Here is a 22,227-nt window from a genome sequence, read left to right as displayed (position 1 = left end):
CTGACTGGGATCAAGTAGTGAGCTAAGGCCAATAAAGGCTTGTAATAAGATGCTAACATGTAAGGAGGATGCTATGGTGGTTAACGTAACTTGAAGTGAGATATACTACAAGGCTGTCATTAAGAGTGGCACAAGAAAAAAATGCAGGAGGTAAATCATTTAATCATCCTACCATCATGCTGACTCATGGATCCTGCCATCATGCTGACTCATGGTTTTGGATACACTGGATAATAGGTGCAAACCTTTTTCTCTCCTTCTCGCTCAAGGAGTAGGAATTTAGTAATTGAATAAAGGTTTTTCATGCCTTCACCACTGCATGGCACTGTTGTAATTCCATATAATACATTTAATGCAATAACTTTCTGGGCAAACAATTTCAGGAGCTTCTTTGATAATAATGAATGGGATTTATGTAAAGTTTATGACAATATGTTTACTAAAATGCTTAATTCACCATACCCACTAAAGCCAAATATTGACTCAAACCCAAAAGTATATTTACTTGCTGTTTCCTACTGTCTTGCAGGTTCCCGTGTGGGAGATGGTTGGGGAAAGGTGTTGATGATGGAAGTCTTGAGAGAATTCTTATTGGAGAATTAATAATCCCAACTTCCGAAGAGGATCTGGGAAAGCAGTCTCGCACTCCACCTCAGCAGAAATCACCAACCATGACTCGACGTCTCAGTATCACTTCCCTCACGGGAAAAAGCCCCAGTAAGCCAATGCTTTCTTTTAAATTTTCAGTCTCATGCAATTACTGTCGAGTATGATCCCTGACTTAGATTTATCACACTGCTGTTCGTTTATTATTTGCAAGTAAACATTTTGCTTAGCAGAAATAATTTGTATTATTTTCAGTACTTGATTTTGCTTTGCATGAACATTTTTAATAACAATATGAATACATTTACAAGGCACACTTATGGGTGCATCTGCAAGCTTTGTACTAGACACACTGAAGGTTATTTGGAGTTTGGCAAATGAGTCATCCACCTAAAATTGGCAGAACAGGTGGAGTTTGGAGTGGTGCTGGTGAAAGTTGGCCTGGCACCCATGGTGAAAAACCCATCTGCATGGTAAGAGGGGGCAGCATTAGCCGTGGAACTGAAGTTGTGACTGGCGTTGACGCTAGAGTCGAGCCAGAGAAATAGCAGGCAAGGACATGAAGGGAGTAAAAATGGCTGGGATAAAGCTCACTGATCTCATTCCAAAATGTAAGCCTATAGGTCCTAAACTCGCTCAGCGGGGACCATAGCCCTGTGGAAAACATCAAAAATTTAATTTAGGTAGAAAGCAATGTCTTTACTGGGAGCAGGAAACTCAGTGTAGGACTTCCAATGTCGAGGCATGGGTGATGGAACAACAGGCACTGAAGGTGTGGGAACTGACATTGGGCACAATGAAGCCAGAGGTGCTGGTTCCTTTCAAGGAAGAGATACTAATTCTGGCTCCGAGGAGGATTCCTGAGGCATATAAAAGTGCTTTGGTGACTTACATTTTGACTTTTCGCGCTGCTTGGAGTCGTGACGTCACTTCATCTTGTACCTTCGTTGGGAGACTTCAACAACAGCGACTCTGGCGACTTCATTCTGGTGCCTGATTTTCTTCTAGCTCTTCGATCGTCCTGAGCCCAGGCCATGAACAGCTTGGCCTCCCTTTATTTGATGGCATTGGGGTGAATGCTGTTGCTTGACTCACACAACTTCGCCTCTTAGGCTGACCCCAGGCACCTGAGATGGATGTTGTGGAGGTCTATGATGGACATTTTCCTATCAGTCACTGCAACGTTTAAAACCTGACTATTTGAGGGGTTACATCTTTTCACTTCTCTGAACATTTTTATTGTAAAGCAGAAATCAAATAAAAAATGAAAATTCTGAGGAGAGTAATAGTCTGGAACCGTAGAGAAAAAGGAAGTGACGTTGGTGTACCAGTGTGGGCGTTTTATGGCTCCAGTGGTATCATAGTGACATTGCTTCCAGTACCGAGATGGAGCCAGCGCCTCCTATCAGTGCGGACAACTATTGAAGAGTGTCCAGATCCAGTCAGCCCCTGAGGTGTTTAAATGTGAAGAATCTGCTGGTCAATAGAGATTGTTCCCATAGGTAAGTAACTTTTTTGTTTAGAGTGTATGCACTTCAAATAAGGCGGACGGAACAATGTGTCATATGTTAGGTGATGTCCTGCATCAGCTAAACTCTAAATAAACCCCATTTACTGGTTGGTAGATGGTATGGTTTAGAGTCTATTCTGTTCCTGATTGGTGATCATTGTAGACACAGCAGTCCCAGGATACTTGCCTTTGTAGAAGCCAGGTTTCTGATTTTTGTGTTCCATAGTCTGAGCACTAGTTTATTAAAAATACCCAGATCCAAAAGACTAGTTGCGGAGGTCAGACCTCCAAGATATTGTAGCATTCCACAATTCCAGTTAGATCTATATGGAAGGTGACAGACCACACCAAAAAATGAACGTTTACAAATATGAAGATATTCTTTTCCATGTCCCTTCAAACTGCTAAAGTGATCTTTCAAGGTTTTCCTTGTAAGAAATATTGACACATACAAGCATACCGTGTCTTATTTGGCAACCTTATGCAATCCAACGTTGGTGTCTTTTTATTTGTGTTTCTAAAGTGTATGTTTATGTGCAACTCCACCTTAAATGTGCATTTACACTGTTCACTATGAAGGAGAATTGTAATCTGTTGTGAGTTTTCCTTAACCTTCAATATCAGTTGAAACCGAACAGGAGTGGTGGAAGCAATTTAACAAAGCTCACCAACAAAAAAGGTTCTGATGAATTACACACCAGTTATTCATTTAAAACTATAAAGGATTAGATCGAAGGTAAGCAATATTTCATATTTCGAAGAGATTGGGGGCAGGTTCGAGACGCCTAATTTGAAGCAGTAAAATCTTTAAACAATCCATGGTCATACAGTAAATAAATTAAAAAAGAAAATATTAAGTTAAATTAAGAACATAACAAACTGCATACACCAAAGATAAAACTATGGTAACAGACACTAAAATACATTATGGAGGAATTCTGGAATGAATGAAAATGTTTACCAAAAATAATATGAATGAGGATGGAAACGTAAGCATAACACATCTCACGGCATAGCTTCAATGGGTGACTAGAATGGTGTCATTCTGCAGGTCCTGAACTGCAATACAAGTATGTTGGAACTGCTAGGGATAACCTATTCACCCGAGTGTTCAAACCACAGAGTAGGCACGTTAAACATTCCATGCTAATGGGATGGGTGTGAACAGATAGTGCTGGCTTAGGACTTTTACTTGCTCAAACACTAAGTTGGTCTTTGCACCAGACCTACCACGGTGGTTCTTGCTCATTGCCACAAAACTGTCTACGCAGCTGAATGTTGAGCTCTGGACTCCAGCTAGGGTCCCAACACTTTGGCCATTTGAAAATACACACGTTCAGGCTTCTTAGACAGGAATACCTATGGGGCAATTTACAAAAGTAAAAAGCCTGAGCAGCATATTTTTAAAAAACTATGGCACTAATCAGGAGGCTAGAAAATTTTACTGTGTGTTGCCCACGTTACTGACACTTGAAAGGAGTAAGAGAACAAAGAAAAGACACAACTTGCATATCTGGGGTGGAAATATCAGAAAAGGCATAGCAGAGAGTGCTGGGCTACCCACTGGTATCCAGGAAATGTAAGGTTCAGATTGCTGTAGTACACCTTACAGTTTAACATGTACCAGATGCCCAGCCATTTGCACAAAATATTCCTGACAGTATCCCATCACATGCCTTAGGTGCTAATCTGATAATGCTGATCTTTAGATTATGTTCTTATCTTGTCACATCCCCCCCATTACAAATTATTAGTTGAATGTATTAGCATTCAAGAACACTTTACAATCTAAAAAGCCTCCACAGCCTTAAAGCATGCCTTATGGGATGTAGCCATGCTAAGGAAGAATGACTTTGCACCCTAAAAGGTTATCCGTGTGGGCGAGACAGAAATCACTGTCCTATCTAGGCAACAGAGGCATGACAGAACCCACTCCTGAACCACTGAGTGGTACATATTCCTCCTACAAACAGGCAAATAAAGACGACAATGGGCTCACTTGACAAGTACTTAGGATTCATGGCTGGAGACACACTTTCTGTCCTGTGGACTCGACCTGTGCACCCCTTTTCTTAATCCGTAACCCCACTGGGTCATCTCTTCTGGAATGTATGAATTCGGCAAAGGGCCCAAACATAAATACTCGGGTCCTCTGGGAACCAAAGCAGGACCATTGTCTGTGGAGGAGATAGTTTAATTCTGCATGTTCTTGAAGCATTCTTTTCCAGGATCCTGCTAAGGTAAGGAACATTGGATATGGGCAAATAATTGGCCAGGATCTTGAGATCTGTGTTTTTTTAGAAATACTATGAGGGTTATGGTACTATCCCTCATAGGTGAGAGGCATTTATCCTTTTTGTTATTTCCAGTGTAAGTGCAGGGAGGCCTTCTTCAAGGCATGCCATGTAGGGTCTTGTAAGAGTTTCCAGATTCTTTTTCTTCTATCTTGGCGGTCAGGCTATGCATCTCATCTGTCTGTAACAGTCAGAGGTTTGTGAATGCAACATGGTTCATCCTCGCACTAGATTGACTGTGTCTAAAATGTCCAGTTACATAAAATCAAATAAAAAAAAACTAAGCATTAACCCCACTTTTGTGGAGAGTTATAAACATCTGATGCCATCTCAGATATCATATAAATACCCAAGGAATGCCTAAGGTGACAGTGTCTGCATCCTTCCTAACCCTTCATTTTCTCTCTCTCCCTCTCAAATGAAAAGTGTAACAGTTACAAATTATTATACCCAGCCAAACTGGTTTGCCCATGTTGACCCAATCCTCTAATCTTTGTATGGATGAGTATAATGTGTCTACACCACTGGATCAATGAATCTGTACAATTTACTATCCACATTAGTCACTAAATGTATAAATGCCTTCCTTCAGAATTCTGTAAAACAGGTATTCCAGAGGTTTCCCAATAAAATAAACATCCCTCGATCCAACTATTCTAGGCACCGGCCACTGCATTGTGGGACTACTACTTTCCAAAATAGTTGTAATAGCAGTTGTACTCTAGACCAAGACCATTTGTAGTCTTTTTCTAACATTTTTACAGATCACATTGCATTGGCACCTGTTTCTTCAGATATCTGCTAAAATTGGTTCAAATCATTCTTCTGCAACAGGGAACAGCATGTCAAAATGTGCTCAATTCGTTTTTGAACCTGTCAGTGTCCCTCAAGTTTTTGTGAGCCCCTTTTCGAATCCTTTCATGCTGCCTCTCATTAAGCTGCTTTTCCCACTACTAACCTGATTATATACACATCTACTTGTATGTTGCTGGTCCCACAACCTGGAACTACTGAAGAAATAGATGGACGATTCTGCATCTAAAGCTTTTGGTCCCTAATTGTGGTCATGCTTATTGGCCACAAGCACCTAATCTTATGACCAGGCATCACACAACACACCCTGTTTTGACACTGCACTATCAAAGGGTGTGAAAAAACTTGAAACTTCTACATAAATGTCATTTTCCAGGACAGATTGATCATTAAAAGTGGATGGTACTCAATTTGCCATTCTCAATACATCAATCTGATAGAGACTTTTAGCTTTAGATTCCTTACCTTAGAATTATCCCCAAGCGTCCGAATGGATCCAGAAAGTTCTCATGAGCAGTACCCTTGCAAACCAAGGTTCATGTGGAGGCGTCGGCACCGGAACTGACGTCCGCGGTGCCAATATAGGTGCCAACCCAGCACTCTGATGTAATTTCTTTTCTTTCTATGCCAGTTAGCGCAGATTTAGAGAGAGCTAACCCCCAGTCGATTTTTGACTGATTTTTTGGGGGACTTTTGTCAAAGCAGTTTTTGGTAGATCTTGTCATGGTGTGGCATGCATGTCCACTAGGAAGGCCGGCTTCAAGCCCTGTGGCTCCTGTCTTAGAAAGATGTCAGAGGCAGACCTGCATCTTGTCTGCCTCTGGTTCCTGGAGCGCGACCTCAACGCGACGAGCTGCACAAGGTACCACGCCATGCACCCAAAGGCCTTGAGGGAGCGGCCTCTCAAGCTCCTTCCCTCTCGATGTGTGACACTGTGATTGTCTTGGTCAAGGGGAAGGTCCCAGGATTGGTCACTGAGCCCAAGATCCTCCTCACACTCGATGTAGTCTGGGCGTTCGGGTAAGTTCCATAAGAAAAAGAACAAGAAGTCGAAGAGGTCTTCGGCTTTGCCCCATCATCATTTGAGGCCTGGCTTTGTGGTTGCACCTGCCCCTGGGCTGGCTCCGTGTGTCCTTGAGTTTCCAGGAGCCGGTGCGGCCCGTCCCTGCCGGCATGCCTTCGGGCCCCATGGGTTTGGGAGGGGACCTTACTGTTTCCCCGCTGGCGGGTCTGCCCTTGGCACCAATTGAGCCCCTTGGATTCACAGATGGACCCAGACTGGCGCCAGTCAAACCATCTAGACCTTCCCCAAAGCCAGTTCAGATGCTGGCGCTCTCCGGCGTCACCATCCCCATTCTAATCCTAAACTCCGACGCAGAGCCGAAGACATGTTATATGGTGCCGACTGGACCCATCCTTTCCAGGCCAGGGCCTCAGCCCTATTCCTGTAGGCTAGAACTTTGGGAGGGTTATGAGGGGATTGCTGGACCCTTAAGAATACCAGCTTCTAGATCCCAATATGGACTGATGTGTGGACTTGGCAGAGGTCAGTGGACTGGACTCTTCCCCAGATACTGGCATATTTTCTCCCCTTACCATGGCTACGGCGGAGGGAGTGTCATATGCTTTGGTGGTGAGAAGGGCAGCCGAGGTCCTAGACCTTAGCCTCCCCTCGTGGCAGGCAAGACTAATGCCTTGACAGAGGTACTTCAGCCAGGAGGGACCCCCTCAGAACCATTTATCCCATTTAATGAAGCCCTTACTGGACGTCCTGCTTGGGACTTGGTCCAAGCACTGCACAGGGGCTCCTGTGAACAGGACAGTTTCCAACCGCCATCGTCACACCCTAGATGACCCCAAGCTCCTCATGCTGCACCCCACCCCAGAGAGTTTAGTCCAAACCTGTACTTCCCGTGTAAATCCTGGCACGTTCCCTACTGTCCCACCAGATAGAGAATCCAAGAGTCTGGACATCTTAGGCAAGAAGTTGTTTTCTTCCACCAGCCTGGCACTGCGGTCCGTAAACACAATGTGCCTTTTAGCTTGTTACTCCCCTGCTCTATGGGATTCAGTTGCGCAGGCACTGTCCATAGTTCTGGAGGAGGCCAGGGCCATACTTTCCCAAGCTGTTACTGACGGGCGAGATGCAGCTAAGTTCACAATCGGATGTGAACTGAATACCACCAACTCGCTAGGCAGAGCAGTTTTATCTATGGTGGCCTTATGGTGCCACTCTTGGCTGAATACGACTCGCTTTTCAGGGGATGTCCAAGCATCGCTTATGGACATGCCCTTTGATGGCTCCTGTCTCTTCAGAGACTAGTCGGACTCAGCGCTGGAGCGCTTCCAAGGAGAGCAGGGATACTGTCAGGTTCCTTAGGCCTTTCCATGGCCCCTCACCAACGCCAGTCTGCCTTTCACTCCTTTCGTGGCCACAGAAGGGGCTTCCAGCCGCGTCTTTACAAACCCAGCCACTACAGCACGCAAGCTTCCCAGCCTCTGCGTGGCCGAGGACTCTGTACCCACAGACCCTGTGGATCGGGTAGCCAGAGGTCGGGCCTATCTACCACCCCTCAGGCAGCCGCAGCCTTCAAAACCCTTTAGTTTGCCCTTTTACCATCATGGGCACGCAGTAGGAGGCAGGACACTCTATCACCTGCCACACTGGAGGTCTATAGCATCAGAACGATGGGTTCTAAAAATTCTTCAAAAGGGCTACTCCCTCCTTTTCGTGACAACCCCTTAACCCATGTCCCCCACTAGTGTCCATCTGACGTAGGGCCATCTTACCTTGCTCCACGAGGACGTGACGGCTCTCTGGGCCAAGTGAGCTATAGAGAGGGTGCTAACACCAGAAGTAGGTCGCGGTTGTTGTTCCCGCTACTTTCTGGTGGCCAAGTAGGACGGGGCCTTCGTCCTGTCCTAGACCTTCGCCCTTGTAACAGTGTAGAAAGACGGAGTCTCAAGCAGGAACATGGAGAGGTATGTTTATTGGTAGGAGGAAGCTGTTGCCGCACTCACGCCCGAGCCTGCAGTAACGGCTTTCCAAAACCCATTCCCTAGCAACCCCAGCATTCCACTATACAGGATGCAACAGCCCTCTCAATTTCTTCTTCAAGAAGTACAAGTTAAAGATATTCATGCTCACTCAAGTTCCGTCTGGCCTGGACCCGGGAGACTGGATGGTGGCATTGGACTTGCAGGATGCACACATCCACATTCCCGTCCTGTCTGCCCACAGGTGCTACTTGTGGTTCATGGTGGGCCACACGCGCTTTCAGTTAGCTGTGCTTCCCTTTGGCCTTATCAGCGCCCCTCGGGTGTTCACCAAAGTGATTGTGGTGGTTGCAGATGAGCTGCAGAGATAAGGGGTGCAAGTCTTTCCCTAGCCAGATGACTGGCTGTTGATGGCGGGCTCGCCCCAGGCTGTCTCCTACTTCTAGACTACGGCAGACCTCCTTCATTCACTGGCGTTCACTATCAATCTGCCGAAGTCCCACCTGACTCCCTCTCAGACACACTCTTTCATTGGAGCTGTTCTGGACACTGCAGTTTCAGGGCTAGTCTCCTGAATGACAAGTCCAGGATATTTAGGCCCCTGGTCTGTAGCAGAATCCGGACTCCACATCAGCCTTCTGGAGCTCCGGGCGATCTGGCTTGCATTGAAAGCCTTTCTACCCTTCATTAAAGGACGACTACTGCAAGTGTTCACGGACAACACCACTGCCATGTGGTACTGCAACAAACTGGGCGGAGTGGGTTCATGGACCCTTTGTCAAGAAGCCCTGCATCTCTGGACATAGCTGAAACTTCCGGACATATCCCTGGTGGTTCAATACCTGGCGGACTCTCTCGACACCAGGGTGGACAAACTCAGCCGAAGGTGCCTCGACGGTTATGAGGTGGTGGACGGTACTTTCCGCAGTAGGGAGTGCCTTGGTTAGATCAGTTCACCACAGCTGAGAATGAGCAATGTCAGCAGTTCTGCGTGATGGACTTTCCAAGGCTGCTCACGCTCGTAGACGCTTTGTCTCAAGTGGGCCTCAGTGCTCCTGTACGCCTTTCCGTCAATACAACTCCTGCCCTGAGTTCTCAAGAAGATCATAAACGACCAGGCCCAAGACATCCTTGTGATTCCGGACTGGGCATGTAGAGTTTGGTATCCCAAGCTGTTGAGCATGGCCATCTGTCCTCCGATCAGGCTGCCCTTTCAGGAGGATCGTCCTTTGCAGCAGCAGGGGAGGATTTTCTACCCAAACCTGTCAACGCTCCGCCTTCATGTGTGGAAATTGATCCATGGCAGTTGACAGCTGTCGACCTTCCACCCAAAGTCTGCAATGTTAATTTGGCAGACAGGCATCCCTCCACCAAAATGGTATATGTCTGCCATTGGGGCAAGTTTGTAGCCGGATGTGCAGAGAAATAGGTTAACCCTATTTCTTATTTCCTCTCTCAGGTCCTTCTCTTTATCCTTTCCCTTGCCCAGCCTTAAAGGACTGTCTTTCTACTATTTCTGCCTTTTTGCGGTTGCCTGATCAGGGATCCCTCTTCAAATCCCCTATTGTGAAAAGGTTTTTGAAAGGTGTGCAACACGTTTCTCCTTCAACCTTCATCATGCCTCAGTGGGACCTTATTCTAATCCTAACGTTTCTGATGTGCGCTCCCTTTGAGCTAATGCACAACCGGCCTCTCAGGCTCCTTACCATCAAGATGACCTTCCTGGTGGCAATAAACTCTGCCCAGAAGGTCAGTGAGTTTCAGGCTTTGTCATCCAGGCCTTTATGCCTGAACATCTTCCAAGACAAGCTGGTTCCGCGCACTAGAGCTTCCTTTCTGCTGAAAGTTACCACTCCTCTTCATGTAGCTCAGTTCCATCATGCTGCCTACCTTTTATGCTCTACCACATCCCTCTTAAGCAACTTCAACAACTAGACCCAAAAGAGGTGTTGTCGTTCTACCTTGACCACACGAGAGAGTTCCTGGTGGACGACCAACTGTTTGTGAGGTATGTTGGAGCGAAGAAGGGAAAGGCCCTGTAGAAGCACACCATCTCCCGATGGATTGTACTCTGCATTATTATCTGCTACACATTGGCCAACAAGCAAGCCCCTCAGGGCTCGCACACTCATTCTACCAGAACTACGGCTGCGACCACTGCGTTAACATAGGGAGTTCTGGTCCTGGGTGCCTGCCAAGCAGTAACTTTGGCATCTCTACACACATTCGCAAAGCAATACTGCCAGGGTGCCTAGGGATAACTCTAAGGTAGGGAATCTGTGGCTAGAGTCTCTATTATATAAGGTGTTACGGAAGGTTTGTAACTTGTTCTTCCATTCATCCCTCAGACTTCACATGTGTTTTTTAGTTGACTTCCACTGTGAGTGGTTTAGAGCAACCTGTCTGAGTAGGTAGCTAAAAAACCTCCATGGCACTCCTGTGTGCAGGGTAATCACACTCCTTCCCCGCAGGTTGGTCAAATACTCGAGGAAAGGGGGGGAAGTACTTAGTCAAAAGACCATTTTTCCTATTTTAGCAGAATAAGAAAGGGGTGTAAAATGACTGGGAGGAGTGGAATCGCCCAGGAGCAAATCATTCCAGCGCCTTATAACATTGGGGCTGAGCTGGGTAGAAGTCAACCTTTGGGCCAGATACATTAATCTCTCCTATACTGCCAAGTGGCCTGTCTTTCACGTAGATCATGCGTAGACCCGTAATAATGCAGGCAGTTACGCATGCACAGATAATCTACACATTGGTAACATGTGAAGTCACACCTGCACAAGAATACAAACTGCTTACAAACACATCATACTTGCATTATATACACATACTGGGAAGTGCACGCGTATGTGCTACCTGTCCATAGCTATGTGATCCAGTACAGCAAAATAATGGACTAAATATTCTGCCTCTTAATGACCTTCATCGATCACATCTCCCTTAAGTAATCCATATGCAGAGTTCCCTTTGTCTCTCCCTTTGCCTTAACAATGTTAAACCTTTCCGGTCTGCCCTTGTTCTCCCCACTATTCAGGTTATTCAGCTAGTCATCTCATCAGAGGACACATCCAACCTTTTTGTGTCAATTACAATAATTGTTGAAAGTTAAGTCACTGGATATTTGGAAGCGTACATTCTCCCCACTCCGGCATGAAAGAATACTTTAATGATGTGGCTATTGTAAAGTCAACAGTTGTGAGAATAGTTTTCTTGCGTTGACTTAGTGTGTATTATTAGTAAATGTGCTAAACTGTTAAGTGATAAACCATTTTGCTTTGTTGTCCCCATTACATCACATATAAGTTGGAGTTCATCATTCCGTGAATTAATTATATGGGGCCGTACCATGAATTGTGTTTGTGTGCTGTGCAGATGCAGAAGTGGTTGGTCCAGTTCTTTTTTAGGTTGAAGCCTACCAGACAGCGCAGCTGCATGGTTGCTAAAGACTTCTTGGGGAAAGCTGACCTAAGAATGCATTCCGAACATTGCTTACCATTGGCTTTATAGTTTGTAACTCACATTTGCTTGCTTTCTATTTGCTGTCTTTCTTTGTTTTAGGCTGTCCAACATGTCTTTGTCCCTCCTGTGGAGCATAGCCTTTTTACTGTATTTTTCCACGAGTGCTCGCCGTCTGTAAACAAGCCTTAAAATGCCTTTAAATTTTGTTCAGAACGAGTCACATTTGCTGTGCGTTCAAAGACAGAGGTTAAATGGCAGGCTGTCTTCACTACAACACTCTACAATACTACTCCACCTTACGCCATTCTGCACTCCTCCACTCAGAAAACACTCTACGCCCCTCTACTCTATGCACCACTACATGCCACTCTACGTTACAACACTTTACTCCACTCCGCTGTACTCCACTCCACTCTAGGATACTCCACTCTGACACTACACAACTCCACACCACTCCAATCTACTCTTCTCCAATCCACTCACCAACACTCCATACCACTCTATCACCCTCCACTCTGACATGCCGCTGTATTCTGACATGCCACTCCATAACACTCCACTCTAGGACCTGCCACTCCACTCTACGGCATTCTACTCCACTCCTCTCTCGTCCATGCTACTCCATGACATGACACTCTACTTTACAACATTCCACTTTACAACACTCTACGCCACCCATCTCTGCCACTCAACTCCATTCCATGGCACTCTATGGCCCTCCACTCTATGGCCCTCCACTCTATGACCCTCCACTCTATGACCTTCCACTCTACGACCCTCCACTCTACGATCCTCCACTCTACGACCCTCCACTCTACGACCCTCCACTCTACGACCCTCCACTCTACGACCCTCCACTCTACGACCCTCCACTCTACGACCCTCCACTCTACGACCCTCCACTCTACGACCCTCCACTCTACGACCCTCCACTCTACGACCCTCCACTCTACGACCCTCCACTCTACGACCCTCCACTCTACGACCCTCCACTCTACGACCCTCCACTCTACGACCCTCCACTCTACGACCCTCCACTCTACGACCCTCCACTCTACGACCCTCCACTCTACGACCCTCCCCTTTACGACCCTCCCCTTTACGACTCTCCACTCTACGACATTCTATTCCAGTTTACACCACTCCACTCTATGCCACTCCACTCTAGGCCTATGCCACTCCACTCTACAGCATTCTACACCACTCCACTCTTGTCCATGCTACTCCACTCTAGACCACTCTACTTTACTCTACTCTAGAACACTCCATTCTATGACGCTCCATGACCCTCTACTTCACTCTATGGCACTCCACTCCACTCTACAACACTGCTCTCCATGGCAGTACTCTTCACTGTACGCCACAACCCTCCACTCCACTGTATGACACTCCTTCTACGCTGCTAACTTTTAGCTATGCTGCATAGCAGCCATGCTGGTGTAACAGCATGGCTAAAACACATTGACGAAGCCAGTAGCTCTTGCAGAGTTGAGACCTATTGGCTTTACCAATGCTTGTTTTTGTCTGCAGATCATACATTATGCAAAGTCTCAAAGTTAGTGCATTTGCTATTGGCAGCAGAGCTGGAAATCATGAAGACGCAATTACTGCCCTATATTTCCTAGCTGTACTGCTTGCAGCCCCTGCACTAAGATTTGTTTTTAGTTAAAGTATGTGTTGCAGCCTGAAAAATGCACACATCCCTTATGCATCTGCGTAGCATATAGAATGGGATCTTGACACGATTCCTGGTTATTACACAGTTTACCATGTGAGCACTTGATGTTTTCTAAAATAATGTTTCTCTTGAATAGAAACTATTATCTATTGAGTAATGTTTGTGGGAAGATCGACCTAGTAATTTGTTTTTCCTGTTTTTTCCAGAGCCAAATTCAGGGCAGATTCAAGAGGGTATTGGTGAAGCTGTGAACAATATAGTCAAGCATTTTCATAAACCCGAAAAAGAGGTGTGTTTTTAATGTTTTAAAAACAAATATGAGATGCCCTTGTTGCAATACATGTTGTGCTCATTTAGTAGGGCAGTTCAATAACAATGGGTGTAAAACACGTGTACATGGAGATCTACATGTGTAAAACACATTTGCACATGTAGATCTCATGTGCAAATGTGTGTTTTATCTTTTTCCCATTTATGTATGTTTTAAAGTAGTTGATTAACATTCAGTTTCTTTACCTGCTTCAAGTATTCTTCAGCTTATTGCTGTGAGAGTTGGTATCTTTTGACAAAGTAGAAACTAGTGGAGAAGAGATTTGTGTTGTTCTATGCTATAATCCATTACATGGACGAAAACATGCACACTGGACAGTGCTATAAATCACTGAAAATTAGTTAACCCTTTAATATGGTCCCTATTTGTATATTTCCTGTATTGCCATTGAGGGATTCATAAACCATAGTGATGATGGTAGCGTGGTTTGGAGATGACAACAGAACACATAAATCCCCATTTAGGAACATATTAACCCCTTGTGTGCCCATGACGAGCTGGACTCGTCATGGGCCGCGGTTGCGCTGTGCCCATGACGAGTCCAGCTCGTCATAAACCCCGCCCGCTAATGTAACGGCCGGCACAGGGCGGGGAAAGGGCGTGGCACACAAGGGGTTAAAGAAGTTTCCCATTATGCTTTTTGACATTACATGTTTGTTTTGGTACATTTAGCCCGAAAAGAACACGTTTTTCAAACTGGGTTCGATTTTTTTTTTTTTTTTTAAACAGTTAAATGAAATACTCAAATGTACCTCTTTATTGTCTATAGTAAAAACAAGAGAAAATGATTTCATTATGTAGTAAATGCTTTGCTTTATGAAATAACACATTATGGCTATAAAAATCTGAGATCATTGAAGCTACTTCCAGCACGGCAGCAATAACAATGGATCGTGATTGCAGTTGAATTGCTCAGCTTTCATGAACAAATGGTTGAGTAAACAATAGGCAGTACTTATGCTTGACAAATCACTCTGAAACTTTCCAATTCACAAGCTAGTCAAAAGTAGCACTTTTTGGCAACATTTAGTCAAACTGCGCCAAAGGCCCACATTACGATCGCTGTCGGTTGAGCGTTCGACCGCCATAGCCGTGGACAGGTGTCCGTCAGACAATGAGTCGGCGGTCCCACCTGCCTGATTAGAATAGGCCCACCACCATGGTAATCAAAATGTGCCTTTTTGTACTGCATCCCAGGAAAAGGGCCACAGCATAAGTCACAGTACAAACAGGCACTTTTCAAGCATCCATGCACCGTGTGCCAGCATGGATGTTTGGGGGAGGGCACCACATGTGCACCCCAGGCCACTGAGCATTGACTCACGGGGACAGGGGCCCTGCTTCGTCCCCCGAAAGTCCCTTTCCTTCTGCCTAAAGGCCGAGGGAAACTGACATCGTAATCCTTACAGCGGTGCCTGCGCAGGCACTAGCTCCATTGTAGGGATTACAGTCCGACCTCTACCCCGACGGGCTCCTTAAGCCTGTCGGAGGTGGCGGTCTTTGCCACTGGGTAATATGTGTGTGTATATATATAATTTGCAGTATTACTTTACACATTATTTCTAAAGTTTAGTGTTGGGGCTTTGCTAGACAGTTTATTTTTATTTTCCGATTTGTCTAAAAGTAGAACAATTATTTAAAAAATGTGAGAAAAAAATCTTAATGGCAAGCATATAATAATAATATGATGAGCATGTCATGACTGTATGCAGAATTAACCTAAAAGGAAAATGGAAACACTCAAGTTGTATATTTTTTTCCTCTGAAAAAGTCACGGCCAACAAATAATAGTTGTGAACGACAGTCGCAGGAAACTTTTTCAAAACTTCTTAGCATTCAATGCAATTCCTATGAAGTCCGACCAAACAAAACGTTGGTGTATCCATCTGCCAGTGCCATTACTAACTTATTTTTTATTTTTATATTTTTTTACACAGAGGGGTAGTCTGACTATCCTGTTGTGTGGAGAAAATGGCCTTGTTGCAGCACTTGAACAAGTCTTCCAGCATGGATTCAAGCAAGCACGAATGTTCCAAAAGAATGTCTTCATCTGGGATTTCATAGGTAAGTGGCATTCCGTTTGTTTACCTACATTTGGTGAATGTAAGTACTAAGTTAGTATTAATCTAACAAAAATAGCAAAAGATCCTGTCCTATGAAAAGTCCGGTCCTCCCTGGCAAGATAACCGTTTGTTTCAAAGACTTTCTTTGGGTGCACTGCAATGTTTTTTCTAAAATGACCAGTTAGTTTTACAAGACCATGCATTATCAAAATAGATTAACCCAACTCCCACTTGAATTACGAAAATAAAAAGAATAGTTTTCGGGCAGCTACCTTCTCTGTTACAACATTTGTTCTTTTCTACCTGTCCTTCCTTCCAGATTGCTCACTCTGCATTATCTTTCTTTATTTTCTTCTGATTACCTCAATTATTTCCCTCTAATTTTCACTTTCTGCTTCTGCAGACTTAGTTTAACTCTCCTTCAGAGGCATTCAGACAGGGCTGGAATTAATGGAGAAGCTGCCAAATCAAGCCTTACTAAGATAACTTCACCTTCTGGTCTTTCAATAAAGGTTTAAAGATATATTTGTCAAGCCCTTGTATATTATTATTTTTATTATGTAATCTTTAAATACGCTTAATTACCAGAGGTTCACAGTGTTGCATGTTTTTGTAATGCTCTTAACCAAGCACAGTGCTGTATTCAGCCAGAGCTGGTGCCGTAGACTGAATTTCAGAATCAGTAACTGAGTTTGGTTGAGTCCACATGTTCAGTTTCTGCTGGTTTGGGTATACTTAAAATTTCCAAACGGAGTTATGGTCAGCCCTGAGGTGACAAGCTTCTGAGACACTGGGATTTTAAAGATTGTATTTTGTTCAATCCTATGTTATCAAGTAAACATGTCTTAGATGTGTGCCTCAGCTTATGTGACACAGATAATTAATACATTCATGAAACATCTTTCGATTTTGTGAACTATCAAAAGTTCCCCAAATCAACTAATTTCTTAGATACCCTAATAAGAGATTCCATTCATGATTGCTTTGTTGTATCTGATAGAGACTTATAGCCGCAGATTCCTTATGCTAGAATTTCCCTAGGCGTCAGTCTGTATCCGGAAGATTTTTCGTAGCAGTACCCCGGCACTCCGGTAGGTGGCGTCGATACATTGTTGGCATTGTCTGCTCGGAAGTGACATCCACAGCACCTATATAAGTGCCACCTCGGCTCGCTGACGTCAGTACTTTTCTTCTCACATCAGCCAGCACTGATCCGAGAGAAGAGCTACCCCTCAGTCATTTTTTCGACTGTTTTAACATTTTGTCAAGAGTTTTGAAGTTTTCCTCCTGGTGTGGTAAAATGTCATACAAGAAGACAGGTTTTAAGCCCTGCAGAGCCTGTCACTAACCAATGTCAGTGATGGACCCGCACCTTGTCTTTCTGTAGTTCCTCCAGCGACCACGACGCAAAGTTGTGCTCTGATTGCCAGGCCATTAACCCCAATTCTTTGAGGGAGTGGTCCCTGCAGCTCAGGGTGGCCTGGCTTGGGTCTCTGAAAATCCAGGTCCTGGTCGAGGGGAAGTTCCCGGGATCGTTCCCGGAGCCTGAATTCATCATCGTCCCACGTATAGTCCTCAAGACATTCAGGTAAGATGCACAAGAATAAGTGTAAGAAGTTGAAGCGATCTTCTCCTCTGCTGACCCAATGAGGGAGCACCAGCATTCAAGGCCTGATTCCTCAGAGCCTGCATCTGGGCTGACTCCAGCCTCCTTGATTTTCCAGGAGCCGAAGCGACCCTCACCCACCTAACGGAGTTTTATGAGGCCACACACCTCATATTTAGGCGGACCGACCCCGTTGACGCACCTTTGGGCCCCGCAAGGTCATAGGAGGCCCCATCTGGTTCTGCGCCAGGGGATCCAGACCAGCACTGGTCCCAATCTTTTCCTGGATCTGGACTAGCGCCGCTCCCGATGCCAATGCTCTCGGCGGTGCCATCCCCATTGTGATCCCTGACTCCAACACCGAGCCGGATGAGCATCGCCCAATGCTGACTCCGCCGCTGGCAAAACCTTTGATTCCTAGATTGGAGCCTGAGCCCTATTCCCAGGGCTAGGAGTCGGGGAGGAATGGGAGGTGTCACTGGACACTGAAGAATACAAGTTTTACATAGAGGATCCTAATATGGACTGGTGTGAGAAAGTGGGTGAAGCCAGTGGACTGGATACTTCCACAAATACTGGTATGCTTTCTCCCCCTACCATGGCTACGGAACAGGGAGCCTTTCATTATGCCTCAGTGGGACCTCAATTTAACTCTCACTTTTTTGGAGTGCCCTCCTTTCGAGCCTCTCCACAACTTTCCCTCAGACTTCTCACACTAAAAAACAGCCTTCTTGGTGGCAATTACATCTGCCTGTAGGTTGAGTGAGATGCAGTCCTTATCTCCTAAGCCTCCTTACCTCTCAGTCTATCCTGACAAAGTAGTGCTTCACACAAGGGCCTCCTTTCTACATTCCATGTAGGCCAGTTGATCACCCTGCCTCCCCTGTATGCTCCTCCACATCCCTCCAAAGAAGAGGAGCAACTACATCGTCTGGATCCCAAAAAGAGCGTTGTTGTTCTACCTTGGCCTCACATGAGATTTCCGGGTGGATGAACAACTCTTCGTGGGGCATGTTGGTGTGAAGAAAGGTTGGGCAGTGCAGAAGCTCTGCATCAATATTCTGCAACAAATGGCCAAGAAGCAACCTCCCTGCAAGTTTGTTCCACCAGAGCTAAAGCTGCGACCAGCAGGCAGTGTTCTGGTCCTGGAAATTTGCCCGATAGCTGTGTAGGCCTCATTGCACACGTTCACAAAGCACTACTGCCTGGACAGTCGGGTCTCTCAAGATGGGCATTTTGCCCGTTCCGCTCCTCGTATGCAATTGATCAGCATATCTACCTCTGGGGATAATATTGCTTGTGTATCTATTCTAAGGTAAGGAATCTGCAGCTAGAAGTCTCTATCAGATGAACAAGTTATTTACCTTTGATGATGCCTTATCTGGTAGAGACTATCTAGCTGTAGATTCCTTACTGACATACCCATCCTCCCCGCTCTGCAAACGGATTTCTTTCAGGGCCCTAATTTTTCCACACCAGTGGTCAGTGTTCTTCGTAGCTCTGCGCTCCTGCATCGAAAGCCCCAAAAAGAAACTGACTGCAGTGTGCTGCGGTGATGCCTATATAGAAATGCGCACGTCACATCCTGCGTGGACGGCACCACCCACCGCCTGACGCCTGGGGATAATTCTAAGGTAAGGAATCTGTGGCTAGATAGTCTCTACCAAATAAGGCGTTACCAAAGGTAAGTAACTTGTTCTTGCAACTGCTCGGTTACAAATATCAGTGAAGGCCTGAAGACATTGTTGGCCCTAGTAATACATTGGTCAGTACCCTTTCCAGTGTTACCTGGGGCACTGGGACTGTGTTATATGTCCTTCGTGCTATCTGTCACCAAGGAATTCTACCTTATTTATGTGCAGGAGAGATTTTTATGAAGTGATGACCTGAAAGTAGGTTTTAACCAAGAAATATAATTTCCTTGAAACGTAATATATGAACAGTATAGTAGTGGAGCAGTTCAGTGGGATATCTTTTGTGACACTCATTCATTGTTTTCGAACAAAATGACTATTGCAGAGAAAGCGGTTAACTATTTTGAAACCAACGATGAGTTGGGGGACAGTGAAGAGGACATGCTGCTTCAGCGAACATCTTGCAAAACATTCTGTCACTATGTGAACACCATTGTTACGTCACCAAGAAGCATTGGGAAGGATGGAAAGTTTCAACTTCTTGTATGTCTGGGCGTCAGGTAAGCAGCACATATTTTTTGATGACTGAACCCGGTCTGCTTCAAAGCTAATTGTGGGACTGGTAGAAAAATAGCCCAAATGTGTGCATTATATCTCATTTATCTCTTGCTCTCCGACACACTCAATTATTTTTTTTAGCTAAATTGTTTCATGTTGGGTATGAGCATGATCAATGTATTTTTTGTTTTGTGACTGTGATTAATGTCCTGGTTTAATTTAATGTAGGAAAATGAATTGTTGTCAATGATGGCTTCTTAATAAATATTCATAAAGATTGAACACCTCCATCCATGTGCAAGATCAGGGGGAAAAACGTAGTTAGGAGTGAATTGTCTCTTTCAAAGCAAAATAATGCCACATTCCATCTATAACAACAACATTGCCAGACTTTAGTAGCAGCAAGTGCAATTAAAATGAATGGTGAGTGATTAAGTGGATTAATAACCACTCTTGGTTATTCCTTTCTAAAGAAGAAATGGTAGTTCAGCTGTAACAGGAACATGGGTGTCATAACATTCTTAAATATTAAGTAATATTCCTACGTGCAAGATCCCAGAAATCATGGAATCTTCCCTAATATTCACCAAAAATGACTAAAAGGCTGTTTTCCCCCAAAAGAAGTAGGGAGCTATGATAAATGGACATAGGTGAAATTGCCAACATGTCGTGAATAGCTGACCTATGATGTGTGCTGAAGCCAAGTAGTAGGAGCCTAACATTGAAACTGAAACATTGTCCGTTTCTCTTCAAGTTAAATCATTAAGCTAAAAATGAAAAATATATAATCTTGAAAACCATGTAGTGAAAGTTGACCATGACCCAACCTTGCCGTTATCAGGATGTGGCTTTTGTTTGCAAATGTACTAGGGCTTCAGTAAGAATAGTATATTTGCCCAGTTGAATTAATGGCAATTCAAAGTATCTGAAGACGTTATTCGAAAAGTCATTAGATCTGGCCATTTTATAAGTGAAAGTGCTTATTCATTTTTTGCCGACTTTGTGTGTGCGGTTGCCTCAATGTGACAAGTGAACGGTTGGATGGATAAGTGATTGCATAGATGAAGGAATGAGGGATTGACTGTGTCCTTGGATATTTGATGTGTGAGTAAGCTAAGCAAGGATTTATATAAAGAAGTTACACCATTCCTTCGGGCTGAAGTCTCACACAGCAGTCTATGGTAGTAATGTCATACATTACTAAAATTTGCCACGGTTCTTCCAAGGCAACCATTGCCCAGAGCTGTGCATCATTTTGGCCACAATGGCTCATGCCTTTCGCTTAACCTGTTTGACAGTTGTGGCCTTGCAGATACTGCTGTTGCAAAACAGTGAATACTCAGTTGTCAGTCACAATCATGCTACATTGAAAAGTGAAGGAGGCACGTAACTGCCCACTTTTTCTCCCCTTAGGCCCCAATACCCATAACTGTCTGGTGGCCATCATGTTTAAATGGTCTTGAACTGGAAATTGAGTTCTGCTGGTAGCAGCTAAAATATTAGGCAACTTTTTCATTCTAATTATTTTCTTTTTCTATGAAAATAACGGACAATAAATAGTTAATTATTCAGTTGTTTTTGGGAATACAGTGCACTTTAAGTTTTATCAAAAAGTAGGAATCCAAAACATCCTTAGGTGAATGGATACCTACATGTTTTAAACAAAGATGCAGTGAATCCGACAATACTCTTTTTCTGTTAAAAAATGGCATATCCCCATCCCCTGCAGCAACAGCCTCCAAGCCACTTTAGGGTTCTTTTAGCAGTGCACAACCACTCTGTGGGAAGCAGAATAAAGTCATTTCTCCCATGGTGGCAATCCATCACATCCAACAGATGGCTCCTCCAGAATGTTCAGCAGGATGTATGTCATTAAATCGCATACCAATGCCACGCGTGCCATTACAACGCGGGTATTACTACGCGATGTCAATGACAACGACATGCCATTACATCGCAACATTTTACAGCGACTATGCTTTTACCACGCATGCCATTACAACCCAAAGGCATGCGTGGTAAAGCTATACTCGTGGTTAAAGTTTGCAAGGTAAGTGACTCTACCCTACCCCTGCACAACCCTCCCCGATCCCCAGTCCTCTCCCTACAAAAACACTACACTACCCTGCACGACCCCCCCCGACACTACCCTAAAACACTACACTACACAAACACTACAACACTACCCTAAAACCTAAAACACTACACAAACATTACCCTAAAACACTACACTACACAAACACTACAACACTACCCTAAAACACTACACTACACAAACACTACAACACTACCCTAAGCCCTAATTCATTACACTAGACAAACACTACCCTAAACCACTACACAAACACTACAACACTACCCTAAAACACTACACTACACAAACACTACACTACCCTAAACCCTAAAACACTACATTACCCTAAAACACTACAACACTACCCTAAAACACTACACTACACAAACTCTACAACACTACCCTAAAATACTACACTACACAAACACTACAACACTAAACCCTAAACCACTACACAAACACTACAACACTACCATAAACCACTACTCCCACCCCTACACTACCCTAAAACCTAAAACACTACGAGACTACAACACTACCCTAAATCACTACCCACACTACTCCCACCCCTACACTACCCCTAACCCTAAAACACTACCCC

General features: G+C 44.6%; 1 protein-coding gene across 4 annotated transcripts in view; it reads left to right on the top strand.

Moving 5' to 3' along the window:
• Positions 1 to 22,227, top strand: part of DENND5B (DENN domain containing 5B) — a 535,468-nt gene that overhangs the window by 495,820 nt on the left and 17,421 nt on the right. For all 4 annotated transcript variants that reach the window (XM_085652367.1, XM_085652366.1, XM_085652363.1 and 1 more), the window contains 4 exons: positions 530 to 717; positions 13,567 to 13,649; positions 15,629 to 15,755; positions 19,380 to 19,554. In XM_085652367.1, coding sequence (XP_085508493.1) covers positions 530 to 717; positions 13,567 to 13,649; positions 15,629 to 15,755; positions 19,380 to 19,554 — 573 coding nt within the window. The remainder of the gene's footprint in view (positions 1 to 529; positions 718 to 13,566; positions 13,650 to 15,628; positions 15,756 to 19,379; positions 19,555 to 22,227) is intronic.

The sequence above is a fragment of the Triturus cristatus genome, chromosome 4_1, assembly GCF_964204655.1.
Source record: "Triturus cristatus chromosome 4_1, aTriCri1.1, whole genome shotgun sequence".
In the NCBI taxonomy this organism is placed as follows: Eukaryota; Metazoa; Chordata; class Amphibia; order Caudata; family Salamandridae; genus Triturus; species Triturus cristatus.
This window is presented reverse-complemented; position numbering and strand designations above follow the sequence as displayed.